The sequence below is a fragment of the Poeciliopsis prolifica genome, unplaced genomic scaffold, assembly GCF_027474105.1.
Source record: "Poeciliopsis prolifica strain line A6 unplaced genomic scaffold, Auburn_PproV2 SCAFFOLD013, whole genome shotgun sequence".
Lineage (NCBI taxonomy): Eukaryota > Metazoa > Chordata > Actinopteri > Cyprinodontiformes > Poeciliidae > Poeciliopsis > Poeciliopsis prolifica.
The window spans coordinates 11,172,138-11,189,137 of record NW_026562388.1 but is presented as its reverse complement, the minus strand read 5'-3'; the positions used below and the strand labels follow the sequence as shown (position 1 = coordinate 11,189,137).

At 38.8% G+C, this 17,000-nt stretch overlaps 1 protein-coding gene across 1 annotated transcript in view; it reads left to right on the top strand.

Moving 5' to 3' along the window:
* Positions 1–17,000, top strand: part of LOC129365281 (latent-transforming growth factor beta-binding protein 1-like) — a 103,469-nt gene that overhangs the window by 73,615 nt on the left and 12,854 nt on the right. Inside the window, 11 exon segments of the mRNA XM_055038405.1 lie at positions 3,219–3,338; positions 3,503–3,625; positions 3,739–3,864; positions 3,975–4,100; positions 4,279–4,404; positions 5,073–5,198; positions 7,749–7,874; positions 8,132–8,251; positions 8,362–8,487; positions 12,542–12,664; positions 13,275–13,403. Coding sequence (XP_054894380.1) covers positions 3,219–3,338; positions 3,503–3,625; positions 3,739–3,864; positions 3,975–4,100; positions 4,279–4,404; positions 5,073–5,198; positions 7,749–7,874; positions 8,132–8,251; positions 8,362–8,487; positions 12,542–12,664; positions 13,275–13,403 — 1,371 coding nt within the window.

The following is a 17,000-nucleotide window of genomic DNA, read 5'->3' as shown; positions in this document are numbered from 1 at the left end:
CCCAGTAGAGGCAAGCAGTGCTTTATTACCGCCGTCTGGGTAGGTGAGAGAAGCGAGTAGTCACAGGAGATGTACGAGTGGGCCAGGAGGTCAGTTCCCTACTGCAAAGAGGTCATGGCACGTAAACAAACTTTCCCTCTCACTCACGATGCTGTCTGCGATCCGGTTTAAGGCTCCTACCAGGGATTAGAAACAAACGCCAGACTACACATGGAGCGTGTTTTCTTAAAACTAACATGCTTAGAGCTTCCAAACAAAAACTGGCATTATTACATAACAGCTGAACTGGCATTACATATCCACTCCCCTTCGGATGACCTCCATGCCTCTGATTTGCTTGGAAACTTAAGCTCCCTCTATATTCCAGAAATATGAAAATATAGACCAAATCAATGATGGAAAATGTGGAAGGTAAAAACTATTCCTCATCATGCATTTTTCAGTAAATGATGCTCATATTAAACATCTAATGATTCTGTTATGTCCAAAGAAAAAAACACCTAAGCTGTTTTATTGGGTAAGTTTATTAACATCATTCATTTTGTGTAAGAAATAATACATATCGAGTTCTTTGCTACATTATGTAGTCAATTTGGATGAAAAAAAAGGAAAGCTTTCTGAAAAGTGTGCACTTCTAGACTCTTCGATTTTGCAAAACAGTTCCAACAGATTTCAAGGTGAGCATCTAAAAGATGATTTTTTTTCCCCAACAAATCTCAGACTTAACACAAACTTGTATCATCATAAGACTAAATTATACACAGGTGAACTCTAGTTACTCTATTTAGGTTACTCTATTTTAATTAGGTGTGGAAGAGCAAAATAAGTATCGAAACCACAAATTCCAGATTTATATTTGTAAGAAAAATAAGCTGTTTTGAGTCAACTTGATTATTAAGTCTTGCTTTTCGTTGACCTATCATATAAGACACACTGAAATTTGTAGTTGTGATATAGCAAAAAAAAATATTTTTTTTTATTTGCTGTACATTATAATTGATAGGAAATCTGGATATGACTGTTAAGTGTAGGCCTGTTGCAACAAACAATAAATAAGTTACATGATAAATTAAAATGATCTCAATAATATCCATTTAAATGATTACTTATTGGTTTTCTATTTTCTCTCTCTTTCTGCTAAAACTGGTCTTCACTCTGGTGCATTGGTCTCGACAAGCTCTCTTTTTTTGAAGGGCAATTTTGTTTACAGAGGCTTTGGAATTAATTTTACTTGTTGTTTCTCTCATTTTGTTTCTTCCAGATCCAGTGTTAAGTGTTTATTAGTGTTTTAAATTTATTGATCTTTAGGAATGTGTTCTTTCATTGTTATGTCATTATCATTATATTACTTGAAAATGGTCTCAAAAGAACAACATTCTCGTTTATTGTGACAGACCTAGTTAAGTCTAAATATTTTAACTTTGAACATTGACAGGGACAAGGCAAACAGGGCCTGTAGTGCATCTCAGAGCCTGTGGGAGTCACATAAACCAGCCAACCTCAGCACCCAGTTTCCAGTATTTGCTTCAGTCAATTGACGACAGCACAAAGCAGCCGTTTAGGCCCAATTGGCCGAATCGAGGATAAGCCTAATTGTTGGTGTGATAGAGAAAACAGCTCCCTTCCCTTGTCGGGACTTATCAGGGAGGTCTGAGTGATGCTGAATGCTAATTGCAGGGAAAAGTGGTGGGCCACAGTGACAGACGTCTGGCACTGCCTGTGGTTGGGGCAACAATACCAGCTTTGTGACTCTTACGTTGTCTTCATTGCATTGCAGGGTCTGTATCAGATCTCAAGAACGTCCTTCCTTCCCTTTCTTTGCAGGAAAATTACTTTGTCTTCCTCTTTGTACGTTTCTCCATCTCTCGGCATAGCCTAATCTAATCCAAAAAATGCACCTTTTAACACTTGATAAATATTGCTATTAAATAATATGTTTACAACATTAAGGTGTTACACAGATGGATTTTTCTGAAGTGGTACAATCGTAAAAGGGTCTTATAATGAGGTCGGTGTGTTGATGTAATTTAATGAGTGCAGCTTGCAGTTATTCTGCAGGGTAGTTACGTTTTTATTGTTTCCCTTTTCCTCTTGAACCATCCACAAACGTCTTTTGAAAACAAATGTTTATAAAGTCCTGGACAGGCCTGTTTTAGTTGATGGAAACCCAAATTAAGCATTCCGACCTGGCAGTAAAAACAGCTTTTAAGGGTTTGCAAAAACTAGCTGTAAGTCTTTCAGAACTAGCAAGAAATTCTGGCCCACTCTTCTTTGAGGAACTGCCTATTTATGTAGGAGTATGTTTAAGGTTATACCACATCTTCTTGAACAGGTTTAAGCCCAGGCCTTACCTGGGTAACCTAACATTCTTCACCAGGATTTACTGGCAGGGTGATTCTGAAGCAGGAAAACAGCCCCTGATCATCATGCTACCACCACCATTTTTGGCGCCAGTATGATGTTCTTCTGAATTGCTCTGTTCCAAGTTTGTCTCCTCATATTTGATAATATTTTCCCATAAGCCTTAGAGATCATTAAAAAGGCTTTTCTGGAAGAAAAAAAAATGGCCTTTGTGTTCTTGTTGAACTCAACAGCACTTTAGATGCTTTTCTTGGGTTTGTTGGTCTCCTGGAAAAGTTGATTCACTCTTGGAGTAATTCTGATTGGTTAGCCGTTCCTGGGAATGTTCATCATTGCTCCATGCTTTCTCTATTTGTAGACAATAGTTTTCACTGTGGTTCACTGGAGTTCCAAAGCTTTACAAATGACTTTGTAACCATTTCCATACTAAGAGATGTTAATGACTTTGTTTTTCATTTGTTCTTTTATTTATTTAGCTTGGTGCATGATGTTTTGCATTTTGTGATCTTCTAGGTTTCTTAAGGTTATCAAAAAGATGCTATTTAGATGATTTCTTTATTTTATAGGTTTTATAGGCTGTGTGTAATAAATAAAACTAAATCAAACAATGTGGGTAATCAAAGTCAATTAATTATTTAATAAATGTGAGTATATGTATGAGTTAATCTCATGTGTTTTGCTGAGCAATAACACTGATGGTTCAAAGTGTCTTTTAAAAAATCGAAACAGTTCAAAACAGCTCTGTTTACATGTTTGGTTTATTAGTTTGGGAATTGACAATTGAATCACAATGTGTAGTTCTGATGAAAATAACCCATCCATCCATTTATTAAGTACACATAATTCTCTGTTTTCAGACATCAATGAATGCTTGAACCAAACCATGTGCGGTCGTGGTCGGTGTGTCAACACAGAGGGCTCCTATACATGCAACTGTTTCCAAGGCTTCATGCTCTCATCAAACAATTTCTGCCAAGGTAACTATCTGTCAGGAGGTATTTAAACCTCCAAGTTGGGGCTCTGTGACAATGCTACTACAGAAGCCTTCAGGCACCACTGTAGGCTTATAAAAGTGCTACAAAAGAGTTTGCAGCCGTTTTCTGAAGAACTCCTATTTCCCTCGTCTGTATTTTTCCTCCAGATGTGGACGAATGCATGCTTCCGGGGATCTGTCTCCATGGCCGCTGCGTCAATCTGGACGGCACCCACAAGTGCACCTGTAACCTTGGTTACCAAGTCTCCTCAGACAGCAAGTCGTGTGAAGGTCTGTAAGAAGTCTTTTGGAGCTATTGAGTGTAAATCATCCATGCATGAGCCTCTTCTAGTGAAGCTCTTCTAGCAGCAACGTAATGTCTGCACATTATTACTTTTCTCTAGACGTCAACGAGTGTGCGAGTGGTACAGCGTGCCCAGTGGGGATTTGTATCAACACAGCAGGTTCCTACAGTTGCCAGAACTGCAGGCCTGGGTTTGGACCATCCACTAATGGGCTGAGATGTGAAGGTAAAGAAATAGCCGCCTAATGATTTACACTAATTTGCAGTGTTGGAAGAACACTGCAGTGTTTTGATGATATATTGGCTTACTTGTGAATTCGTTCTTTCCGTTTCCAGACATTGATGAATGTGCACAGGGAGGTTTTTGCTTTGGAGGGGTGTGTGCCAACACAGAGGGATCCTTCACTTGCACTCATTGCAAAGCTGGCTATAGAGTGTCTGAGGACAGGCAGAGGTGTGAAGGTAAGACCAATCTCCAGCTTTTCTCTCAGTGAAAAGCTGGAGGTTGTTTGAGTTTTTCTCAGTCCATCTGTTCACTGTGTAATCTTAAATGTTTTTTACTACTCAATTGGTTTTACTATAGATATTATTCAATCTCACTTTAAGCAAGAATCCATGTCTATATGTCGCTGCTCCTCAGATATTGATGAGTGCCAGTACCTGTCTACCTGTTCCAATGGGATCTGTCTAAACTCAGAAGGGTCTTATACATGCGAGAACTGCCCTGCAGGGTATCAAGTGTCTTTTGATGGGGAACTCTGTCAAGGTTGGTTTATTTAGCAACTCTTGTTAAAAATTACCTCTGTGTAATGTACTCTTGATTACAGAGCTAATTTGGCCAGTGACAAAGTTTATATTCCTTATTGCGTTCCTAATTATATTCTTCTCAACTCTGAAGACAAAAAGTATTCACACCCGTAGAAAAGGTTCTGATTATACCAAAATTAAGTCTATTTTGTTGGTATTTTATGTGATAGATCAATACGAAGTGGTGGATATTTGTGAAGTGGAAGTAAAATGCTACTTGCTTGACAATAAGTTTTTACAAATGAAAATCTGAAACAATGAGTGTTTAATTTTAGGCCTTCTGAATCAATACTTTGTAGAGTCTCAATCCTGCAATAATATATGCATGTCCCCTGGAGTTATGGAGTTTGAGCATCTAGAAACTGAAAGGTTTGTCAATTTACCTTTGCAAACTAACTGAAGCTCAGTCACATTGGCTAAAGAGTGTTCATAGCAATATCAGTGTCCAGGCCCTGCGACATGTCACAACTGGATTTATGTCTAGGCTTTGACTACTCCATTCTAACACAGGAATCCATCCACTACATGACTCTCTCTTTACATTTAATATGCATCAAAAACAACATCAATTAGATTTTTCTCTTCTATGTTTTAGAAATTTTAAATGTGTGAATTGTCTCACAACAGATATCGATGAGTGTGCAATGGCAACTACCTGTCCCCAGGGAAAATGTACAAACACGGAGGGTTCGTTCACGTGTGTCACCTGTCAACCTGGTTTCACAGTTTCTGACGATGGACAAAAATATGACGGTAGAGCTGGAGTTGTTATTGTTTTCTTCTGATGGTTTATTTCAAACATTCCTCTGGGTTTCAGCAAAGGACAAGTTTCTCAAAATCTGCTCCTATTTTGGGACCTGATTTAGGTTATGTTTATGAAGCATCAGGTGTCAAAGGTGCCAAAATACCATAATTTTAAACCAGTAACTCCCAAACATTACATCATTGCTGGAAACTGGACTTTTTCATCATTTGGTATTACTCCTCTGATCTAGCTCAGTGGTCTAAACCTCAAATAGAACAAGATGATGTAAGGCAAATGTCTTGCAGATAGTGCCGCTCAAAAAACACACCTTATAATTGATTGCAACTGGCAGTCTTTATTTAATTGAAGCCAAAGATGGTCATCTTGTCCCATGATATGTATTTGTTTCCAGATGTGGATGAGTGCTCAGAGGGTAACTTGTGTCCTGGCCAACTGTGCGTTAACACCCCAGGATTTTACACCTGCAGGAGCTGCGGAGCTGGTTTCCAACTGTCTGAAGACAGTCACACCTGTGACTCAATCAACACAATCAGTTTTCAGTCATGGAAAATGATTAGAGATATTTACAGCACTCTGTGATTTGTCTTGACATAATTTGTAAGATCAATACAGTGCAATGGCAGCTCTGACAAATCCTGAGGTTAGATGTGTCATGACTTCATTGGGAGGAAAAGAGAATGATTATATAAATGAGTTTCAAACATGCTCCGAGTTACTCATATATACCAGAGTGTGGATGTAGCCTGGGAGGAAGATCCTCCACTGATATGTGTCTTTACAAGGGAAATGATTTCACTAAACAAAGTCCGAGTGAGTCTTACATGGGATTTTAATGGATGTGTCTGGTGCCATGGAAAATATTAAAAGTTTAATTGAACATGAATTCCACCACCTCCCACTTTTGTTGCAATGCTCTGAGGTACCATGCCTTAAACAAGCAGAACTATCTCAGTGACAAAAAGGGCACATTCTATCATTTGTTGCATGTTTTTCTTGTCAGTCCTTTTGTTTCCATGAGTAAAATCGAGAGATGTTTAATTTGGAATGCCTGATCGCAGTTCATAAGTGCACACGGGAAAGTGCAAGACAAAAGGAGGAATAGAAATGTCTCCAACTCAAAATTTAGTTTACACCATGTTGATTTATTTGATCATTTATCCAGTGAGGCGGACAAAGTTTGGAGAAATTCCTGAATGCTGTAGCTTAGATACCTAAAAAACCAACATGCTAAAGAAAGATTAAAAAGCTGTCTGACAAGCTCACTCTGCCTGTAAATAAACACAGCTTGGAATACCCATGTAAGACAAAAATTCATTTGAAACATTATGTTTCTGGCTGCAATCACATAGATGTTGTCATTTTTGCTCCAGTTCTGACCAGCATTATTGCTTAAAATCTGAAGGAAACAACAATGTCTCCCAAAAGGTTGTGGAAGTCTCATTTTTAATCAACACATGCATTACTTGTTGAATTGCAATACAGTAATGTGGCTGTTTATAGTTTGTTCAATACATTATGTTTAATCCTAAGCCACTTCAAGTTCACGGCACACATGCAATAGATGGAGGGTCGGTTCCATCCATTCCTTGTCTTTCACTTACCTGATATCAAGTCGGATCACTCCAACCATCTGTCACCCAAGCAAGGCTCTCCTGCTTCCTATGGGACCTTGAAAATCTGCTAAAGAAAGCGCCAAGAGAGCATCCTTCTTTTGATACAGAGCTGCAGTGACTTTACTCCAAGCTTCTCTTATGTTTAAAACTGAGTCCAGCCAACTCAGAAAATTCATTTCACTGACTTATGTCCGAAATGTCTTAATCTTGGTTTTATTCCTTAAAGCAAACTGATATTTTTCTTTGTTGCCAATAAGTGGCTAAAGATGTGTTGAAAATATTACCTTGAAAAAGGTGTTGTTTTGTTTTTTTTTTTTTTACCAAAAACAACCATGTCCTATTTACCACCATTTCCCATCAGACATCAAGGATAGGAATGTTACGTCTTTGTCCATGGACAGCGCTCACTTCCTGGATTTAAGAAAAGATTGACCGCATTTTTTATTTATTTTTTTGCTTTTAAAAGCCGGCATATGATTTGTAATTGAGATTTTGATTTATCTATGTTTTATTCATTATTTTTTGGTTTTAATATCTAAACAATCTCATAATATTTGCCCTCTAACAATGGTCCATTCTACTTTGAAGAAATACAGTCTGTTTCTCTACAGGGACTCTGCAGTGGTCACTTATCAGCAAGCTGGTGACTGTTTGTACTTTTAGTAATTATTTGTCACCTATAATAACTTGGTACTTCAAATTTAATGACCATTCCACATACTCATCTGTCCACTCTTTTTCATAAATCCACTGTCAGTGCAATCTAATAAAGAAGACTGTGCTTACTGTATGGCAGCATTTCAAGCTGAGTCACATGTATCCAGTGATATTCTTTAAGGAGATAAGGCAAAAACCAGACTCTTTGGGGAATTTTCTTCTGACGATAACCTATGTCTAACCCTTCTTTCTCTTACTTTCTCTAAGATATCGACGAGTGCCAGGCTGCAGGTGTTTGCCTCACAGGTGTTTGTGTTAATACAGAGGGCACTTTCTCCTGCATGTCCTGCGATCCGGGCTTCAGCGTAGCGCCCAACGGCCTCTCTTGCGAAGGTACAAAACAGTGGGGTGTCTCACTGTGGTCATTGAAATTTATGATTCTCATGAAGTCATTTTCACAGTCATCTGTTCCAACACTGCATGTGACCCCTCCTTTGGTAAGACGCTGCTGAAGTCGATGATGGATGATTTGTTCTCTGTGGTCTGGAAGTTCTTCCTCCAACACGAAAAAGCAGATTTATAGTGTGACCAAATGATTCGTAGCTTGTGTAATTGTTGCATTGATCATGCCTCTGTGTATGTAAATGCAGATGTGAATGAATGTGAGGATGCAAGCCTATGTCTGGGAGGCCAGTGCACCAACACCATCGGCTCCTATAGCTGCTTGTGCCCATCTGGACTGGAGTTGGGAGATGAGACGTCTTGCAGAGGTATTTATACATTTGGCATATACCGTTAGTGGTTCATTCTTCCTAATGGGTTACCACAAGATGGCATGTTGACACAGCTGTGAGAGTCTATTTGTGCTTGTTTGTGACAGACATCAATGAGTGTTTAACCATAGCGGGAATTTGTGGAGAAGGAAACTGTTTGAATACGGAGGGTTCCTACAGATGTATGTGTCCTGATGGATTTACCACCACAGATGAACGTCCTGGCTGCCAGGGTAATGGGACATCATCATTCAAATTTTATTAACTTTATGTAACAGAGTGAGGCTTTATGTAACAGAGTGAGGCAGATTAATAGATGGCCTGAGATGGTAATATTTTTATATATTTTTTTAGCAGATTTAGCTTAAGTCAGTTTTTAACATGAAGTTCCATTTTAAAAGTAAGTATATCTTAAATATAATTTGTTTCATATTGTATCCACAACCCTTCATGGATTTCAGTGGAATTTTATGTGAGAGATCAGCACATGTAACTGAAATGGAATGACAGTGATGCTTGTTTTTTAAAGTATTTTAGCTATGCTTGAAGTGCATAGCTAAAATGAATCTGGCATGCAGTTTAGTTATTGTCTTCTACTCACATAAAATTTCAATAAAATGCATTGAAGTTTGTTTTATGACAAAATGTTTGAAGGTATGCATAGTTCATAAAGGCATTATGCAAACTTGCATGTGTTTTCTGATAAAGTGCAGACTAGTTGTTCTCAACAAATGGCTCTGGGTGCAGAGGCTGAGTGTAATTGGCCATGGCTTCATCAACTGTCCCCATCTGGACATCAGTTTGATGTTTTTCCAGCCACACCCAGTAACCCACTGGTCATAAGATAGGAAACAAATGGAGCCTGATCGTTAACTGAAGATAAATTTTCAGCAAATTAAAGCTTTTGCTATAAAAAGACCATGAAATTAATGGACAGGATGTTAGAATTGTGTTGTGTTGTAAAATTATCTTCCCTTGCAACATCCAGACATGACCTGAAGCATGTACCTCCCTAGAAACACAGGTGAGGTCCAGGATGATATTTGCCAAGGGTTACTTACATTGGAGATCTATAGTTAGTCCTAAAATGCAGACGTCTTTCTACCAAAGTGTTCATCATGCAGCAGCTTTGGTATCCTCTAAACCCTTTGAGCAAATTGCCCAGACTGTGTCAGGTACTTTGGCTTGCTGCCACAGCAAATACTGGGGCCTAATTATCCTATAAATCAGCGGGTGTCGTATATTTTCTTGCAGTCTGCCACGGTGTGTACAGTGCTGACACAATGAAAGCCAGACCCCTCTGACATGAACCTACAGGGGGAGGGAGCGAGGAGGACAAGGGTTTGTGAGGTCATTTGAATGAAAGATGGGCTTTGGCATGTAAAACCAAAATGATTCTTGGTCCCAAAATGGAAAATGTATAATAAAAAGCTGACAACAGACTGAAACCCATTTTAACTTGATCCAGATTAGCAAGTTGCGCCATAAACTTTTGAAGAATTTGAAGCAAAATAAATAACTCTATTCCCATGGAATTACAGCATGTTTGTTTTAATGGCTTATTTTATTTGGTTTTCCTTACTTCTGCTTTAAATGTTTACCTTTTCATTTCTGTAGTCATAATATACCAATCGTTAAGATTTTAAACATTTTATCCAGATGATTAATTATCTCTATTTATTATTCTCACCCCAAGTGCCCGACACAAAATGTCATTATGCGGCATCCATCTATAGCTAAAGGGCCAGAATTATGTACAATTGACTTTTTTGATCTTTACATAATGTTATTCCCACAACAAAAACATACCTGGAGTCTTGCTTTATTATGCATGTTTGAGAAATCCTTAAATCTCTCATGGCAGCCATTAAGCTGTGCAAAACATGTCAGGGAACCAAACGTCGCCTTGGAGGACAAAGCTCCTGCTCAGAGTTGCAGTTTCCAAACTTCCAAACCTTTGCTTCACTGAGCACTCCTCCCCCACAACTTCCCCATTCAGCTCCTTCAGATGAGCCAGCAGCAATTAGCAAACACCTGGTGAAACCACACATCTGCTGAGATCATCATATGAGACACTTCTCAGTGCAACACTGGTAAAAGGGATTATAGAGGGGTGATGTTGTGATGACTTCCTGAAGAATCAATTCCTGATTCTTCCTGAAGAACAGGACTTTATTAAAGACACAGAGGCCCAATTTCAAGGCATTAAATTACCAAGTCTACTTCCTCTTCATATATTTGTAAATATTTCAAAGTTTATATACGTTTGTATAACTGAACATAGTCACTAGATTGTGCTATAAAATGGCACAAAAATAGAAAATACATAATACTGCCCCTTTTAGTCTTTTCTGATTCAACCACCAAAAACACAGATAAAATACTGAAGTAACTTTTAGTTTATAGAAATTCTCAGTGGTGCCTCTGATTTTTGCCAAGGGTGATTTTGTTTAAAAAAAACGTAGTAACATTAGATTTTTCTCCTATGAAGTAGTTACTTGATTGTGCTATAAAGTTATTCGATGTACCTGGAAAACACATAATATTGCCCCTTTAAGTGTGTACCACTCTTTTTTAGTCTGAGAGAAATGTTCTCTCTGCAGTGGTAAAGTAGGTTGGCACCAGGCAGAGGTTCCAGGTTCAAATTCCGCTTGCTCTCTCCCTGGTTATAATCTCGGGCACTGTGTAAGGAAGGGCATTTAACTTAAATTGATAACAAAATGACAAAATTGTTCTTAGCCTGGAAAGTGCCGGTCAGAAGTATACATACGCTCAACATCAAAGAGTATGCAGTATTCATTGATGCATTTAAACAGTTGGTTTTGGGGAGGTATCTCAGGGGTAGCTGAATTGAACTTAATGCACTTGTACTCCTGGCAGAAAAACAGACCGTTAGCATGATGCTACCGCAGAAATGCTCGACAGTTGGCACAATGTTCTTAAGATTAAGTACAAACACATGTTTTACTATCCAAATAGCTCATTGTTTTTCATGTCTGAGCAATAAACTTTTCCCCTGAATGCATTTGGCTTGCTTCTATGAGCAGCTGCCAATTTCCGTTGAGGCTGAAGGTGTCAATTTTAAAGCAGCACTTCGCTCTTGCTCAGCACACTCTGTCCATGGAAAACTTTAATTAATTTCACTGTGGACAGGGGCACTGCATCTTGTAATTTATTCTTGGTTTGAACCTATATGACCCGATTGTTATGAACATCCTAACCAAATTCCTTTCGTTGGCAGTTGAGAGTTTGGATTGGATGTTTGAAACCTCTAGCAACAGAAAAGTAACTAATGATAGGACCCTAAAACACATTAAAATTTATTTTTGCGGGATGCCACATTGTGCAGTGTTACAGCAGGTGCACTATATACGGAGGCTATACTTTGATTAAATTGTTTTAACTTTCAAATTAACAGTACATCAAAGGTTTTTGATTAGGCAGTCATTTCTTGAAGCTAATGAGATGTTCCTCTTGTTTTTATTGAGGACAAATGATCATAACTCTGTAAAAGTGAATCAAGAAAGCATTCACAGTGGTTCCCTTTTTTCAATTATTTTAGAAAGGAATGTCTTTAGGCACAAATTAGGGGAAGGCTACAGAAAAGTTTGTGCTGCTTTGAAAGTCCTTATTAGCTTTGTAGCCATCATTTATAAATGGAAAACTTTGCCTAGAGCTGGCTGGTTGTCCAAACTGAGCAATCAGGCAAAAAAATTCCTTAGTTGTACTTCATTAAGAACATAATGGTCATTCTACATAGTTCCAGCAATCCTCTGTGGTCAGAGGACAACCTTCCCCAAGGACAACCATCTCTGCAGCAATCCACCGATAAAGCTTCTAGAGAAGATTGACGAGATGAAAGCTGGTCCATAGTAAATGCACATGGCAGCCCATCTGGAGTTTGCCAAAAGACAGCTAAAGGACTCTCAAACCATGAGAAACTAAAGTCTCTTGGTCTGATTATATTTAAAGGAAACCAGACATGGCTCATCACCAAGCTAATACCTGCTGCTGAGTCCACTTGACCTCAGACTGGGGTGATGTGTAATTTCACAGCAGGACAAGGATGCACATGACCAAGATTTCAAAGTAGCGGCTTCAGGGTGTTTGTGTGTTGCGACCAAAGAGATTAATGTAATGCACCATGGAATAAGGCTGTAACATAGCAAAATGTGGAAAAAGTGAATCAATGTGAACACTTTCCAGATGCACTTTGTCACAGTTCACCCTTCCTGCTATTATCTCTCATAATTGTTTTCATTTCTTTTTCCTTTATTCCTATTTTAGATGTTGATGAGTGCAGCAGAGACGATGTGTGCATTCGAGGAGCGTGTCTGAACACTGATGGTTCTTTCTTATGCTTGTGTGAAGTCGGCTTCAAGTACAACACTGATGCAGCTGACTGTGAAGGTACGATGGGCTTAAGCCCAACAGCGTTGGTGTCCAGTTCTGGTGGTCTCATCGTGATGTTTGTTGACCCCCAACTCTGGCATGAACTTTGCTCTCCATGTGTAAACCAGTGTGTCAGAGCTGGCCGTTTGATCGTCATGCAACATTAGGGCTTAAGCGTAGTGCTGTTGGCTATGATTGATTATCTATAGCACATGAGGACCTTGTTCCAGTGAAAGTGTCCAAGCCTGGCTTAGAGGCTTTCCTCTATGATCCCCAAGCTGAGAGGTTTGTGTGGCTGGAGCCCTGAACTCCCACTCCCTTGAGGAAAGCATGAATGACCCCATTGTGAGCAAGAGGTGTTTTTTCCCTCTGGAACGTCTCCCGTTTGCTCCTTCACAAGTTCTTTGGTTGCTGTAATAATATTGTTTTTGGCCATTTTTGTTGCCTGCTTCATTTACTGAGGACAGCTTCGCCACAGGCCTCTTGGCCAACTCCTATTGGACAGACATTACATTTTAAGCACTAGAGCAGCGGAGGGAATACAAGTTTGCATGTAGGGTGAATGTAGCTAATTTTAGACCCTTTTTGTGTGATTCCAGCAAACATTGTTCTTTTTTTGTTCTTGCAGACCAGGATGAGTGTAAAGAGTTTGGGAGCTTGGTGTGCGGTACCTGGAGCTGCAAGAACACCATTGGCTCCTATAAGTGCAGTGCCAGCTTCATGCCGTGCCAGCCTGACATGCTTAGCGGAGACTGTGGTAAGTGATTAAATGTCTTCAGGGCATTGTATTGGAATCTTACGTGCCATACCAGCTCAAAGCAGTGCATAATTGTGACAGGAAATGAACATAAGATGTCCATATTTTATTAGTCCCTCCTAAGCATTGCTTTTAGGTTATTTGTTTACTTTTTCCCCATTCTTCTTGGCAAAATAGTTGAAGATCATTAAGATTGGATGGAGAGTGTCTGTCCACCTCTAAACTGTGTTTCAATTCAAAGTACCCTACAGCCTTTGTAACATTGTAGAATATGCAGCGTTAATCTTCCTTCATAAATAGTGTTTTGCATGTAGGTCACATGTTTTGTTCTCAAGAGTAATGAACCTTCTTACATACCAACACACATAGACTATATTGACATATTCATGGTTGAGACAAGTAAAAAAATCTCATCTGTGTAGTCGTGCAAAGTAAAATTCCTTCTGGAATCAGGTGCTTTTATATGCAGAAGAGTCCCATCATTGAAACCTTAGAAAGGGGAAACAGTCTCTTCTCTTTGACAGTAGAGTTACTGAGCATCTCTGGAAAGCAGAAACAGGAGCTGAAAGTTGATCAGTTCTGTGGCCTTTTTGGGGAAAGAACTATGAGTCCAGCCCTTGTTATCCTCTTTAGTGCCCCCTGTGGAGAGATTTGGCTCTTACAATATATGAATGAAGAATTGTCTGTAGTTGTGGAATTAAGCACCTGTTGCACAGAATGATCTTACAATTAGTGAGTCCTGCATAGACTCACTTATTTTTGATACCAAAGTAATTTAGATCAAGCGGGAGAATAAGCTGTGACTGAATGATTTTCTGCTTCTTGTCACTACCATCCTAACCTTGTTTGGCTGACTTTCATCTCATTTGTTCACCATGTTATCTGATTAACACAAGTTGGTAACATCTTTATAAGAACTACCTGAAACCACAATCTAATCTCTAGGTCATTAAAATGCATGTTTAGCTTAACTATGTGGAGCATCAGTGTCTCACTGTTGTGGAATGGCCTTTTAAAAGTGGTCACACTCCTTGAAAAAAAAGGATGACATTTTATGTAATTTATTGGTATAATATGATACAAATCAACACAAAGGACAGAAGGACAGAAGGAAATGTTCATGAATGGATGACATTCATACACATTGAATGTATAAACCATGCATGGTTTATAAAATTGTTTACAAATAAAAATCTTAAAATAATTATGATGAGAAAATGAAGTCTGTTCATACTTCATTTTCTCATCTTGCAGCCAGTCAAGCCGACAAGTATGTTCGAGCATCATCATCCTGCTGGATGGTGAACCTTGTCTCATTTGATTTGCATCCTCTAACATAATTTCTTCCGGAATATAATAGCCTGGTCTGACAAGCATCCTTTTTCACTTATTGTGTGAATTTCTTGCAGGTTTCTGCTCAACATAACATGCATGTGGGCCAAATATTTCCATTTTGGTGTCAACAGACTCTTCCAGTTTTGTATTTCTTCTCGCCAGTCGTCCTTTAAGATTTTCCTTTTCAAAGCCTACTCCAGCTGAACTGTAGATCTCCGCAGCTTCTTCCAGACTTACCACAGACCTCCAGACCGCTTTTCTCGTTAATGCTCTCCTTGTTCAGCTCGTCATTTTAAGAAGATGACCTTGGGTTTGCAGTTGAGTGACACACTCTGGGGAGTGAATGAGATTCTTGGCATGATACATTGTGGAGCATCAGGACATTTAGTTTATTTTTATGTGAAAGCAATGAGAGGAAAAAAATAAAATGAGTCTGATTCTTTAATATATTGCGAATGCCACTTTCATGAGATCTGACACCAAACACTCCCAGTTCAGCACTGACTCAGTGCTCCAGTTAAAGAACTTGACCTCTTACCCCAACACCAAACACAACAGCAGCTTGTTTCACCTCAGGACGGGAATATGTGGGAGATACTGCCGTCACTTCAATAAAAGTCCAAGGAGGGGAGCTCACTTACTTCATGGCCTTTTTCAACTGCTTGTAAAAATCAGCCGATATTTAAAAAGGGAGCAGAGGCTGTAATTTGCTGTTTCTGCGAGTGCCGGTGTTATGCCTTCGGAGGGGACAGCGGTTGTCGTTGGCGCTGCTCCCTGCTCTCATTTAGATTTAGGCGCCATGACATAAAAAGAAAAAACAGGTTTTTTTTTTTTCCCCACAGCAAACGTCACCCACAATTGTGCTATAATGAGTGCACACAAGCCCTCCTTGATGCTGTGGTTATTGTTTTTAGTTTTTAGTCACACTCATAGTCATAACTTCCCTGAAGCTATGCCATGTCTTTAATAAGGCTTTTCTTAAATAGGAAATTGGCTGCGGTTACTCTCTTGCCTTTTATAAATGTATAGACTGTAGATGACTTTAACTTATTTGTTACACTTTGATAGTTCTTTTTGTCATAGAGGTATGACCATAATTTACCAGATGAGTTTGCTTGTTGTTACCTTAGAAGGTTTGTGGATCTTACAGTGAACCTCAGAGATTTACAAATCTCTGTACAATAGTTATGAGGTTCAGTAATATGGTTGCACCTCTATTAAGTTGTCCTTTTGTAGGAGTTCTTTTCAAAAGTGGTTCAACCTATGAGGTTATTAGAACATGTTTTGCTCATAAGCTTCTACGTTTTCTCAGTATGTTGTCAGGTGTTGCAGAACCTGTTAATCACTCATTCATCTAAGTCGGGTGGGTAGCAGTAGGGAAATACTTTAGACATGTAGGAGAGTTTGATGCCACTGTTCTATAGAATATGTCCCCCATTAAATGCGGAAAAGATTTTGAAATATTTGGTCATGTACTCAACTATTACCCAAAATATATGGGAAAGTATGGAAAGTTAGGGTGTATAGTAGTGGTGTATTTTTATCACCACTATGCATATATGATGACATACATGTAAGATACATCTCACTATAATCCCTTTTTATACAGAGATCAGAGCACATCCTGATCCAGAAATAAGTTTTCCTTGGTAAGATTATAATGATACCTGGTTGTTAATAACATCAACTTCTATTATTAAACTCCTTACTCTCCTTATTCTATTCTCTGATTTACTTATTTTTTCCCATCAGAAAATTTACATAAGTCATTATTACACAGAAAAAGTATTTTAAAAATCATTCCATTTCTGGTGTAAGGTTAGCTCTTGGTGTAGTAATCTCATTTTCTTTTAATTTAGCATTTTCCTTGCCCACAAACAATTAGTGTTGTGATTAGCACGCTGAATTCTCCTTAGATGACACATGCAGATGGCTTGTCAAGTATTCTTGTCACTCAAATATTCAGATACTCAGAAGAATAAAGACCATTATATTTGCTTTGTTCTTGACGCTCACATTCCTCCAAGTATGATAACTTGATTGCATCTCGTTGCAGCATATGGTTTGCAGCAGATTCTTTGCTTCGTTTTACACATGAGTGAAATGCTGCCTTCAGACACCGACGATTTTGTTTATTAGCCTTCACTCTCAGACCTCCCAGCTGGCTGCCAGTTTCATTCCAACATTCACAACTCCACTTGAGTTCTGCACAATTTATAAAAATGCTCCACAAACTCTTTACTAATTATTCTATCCTTGACT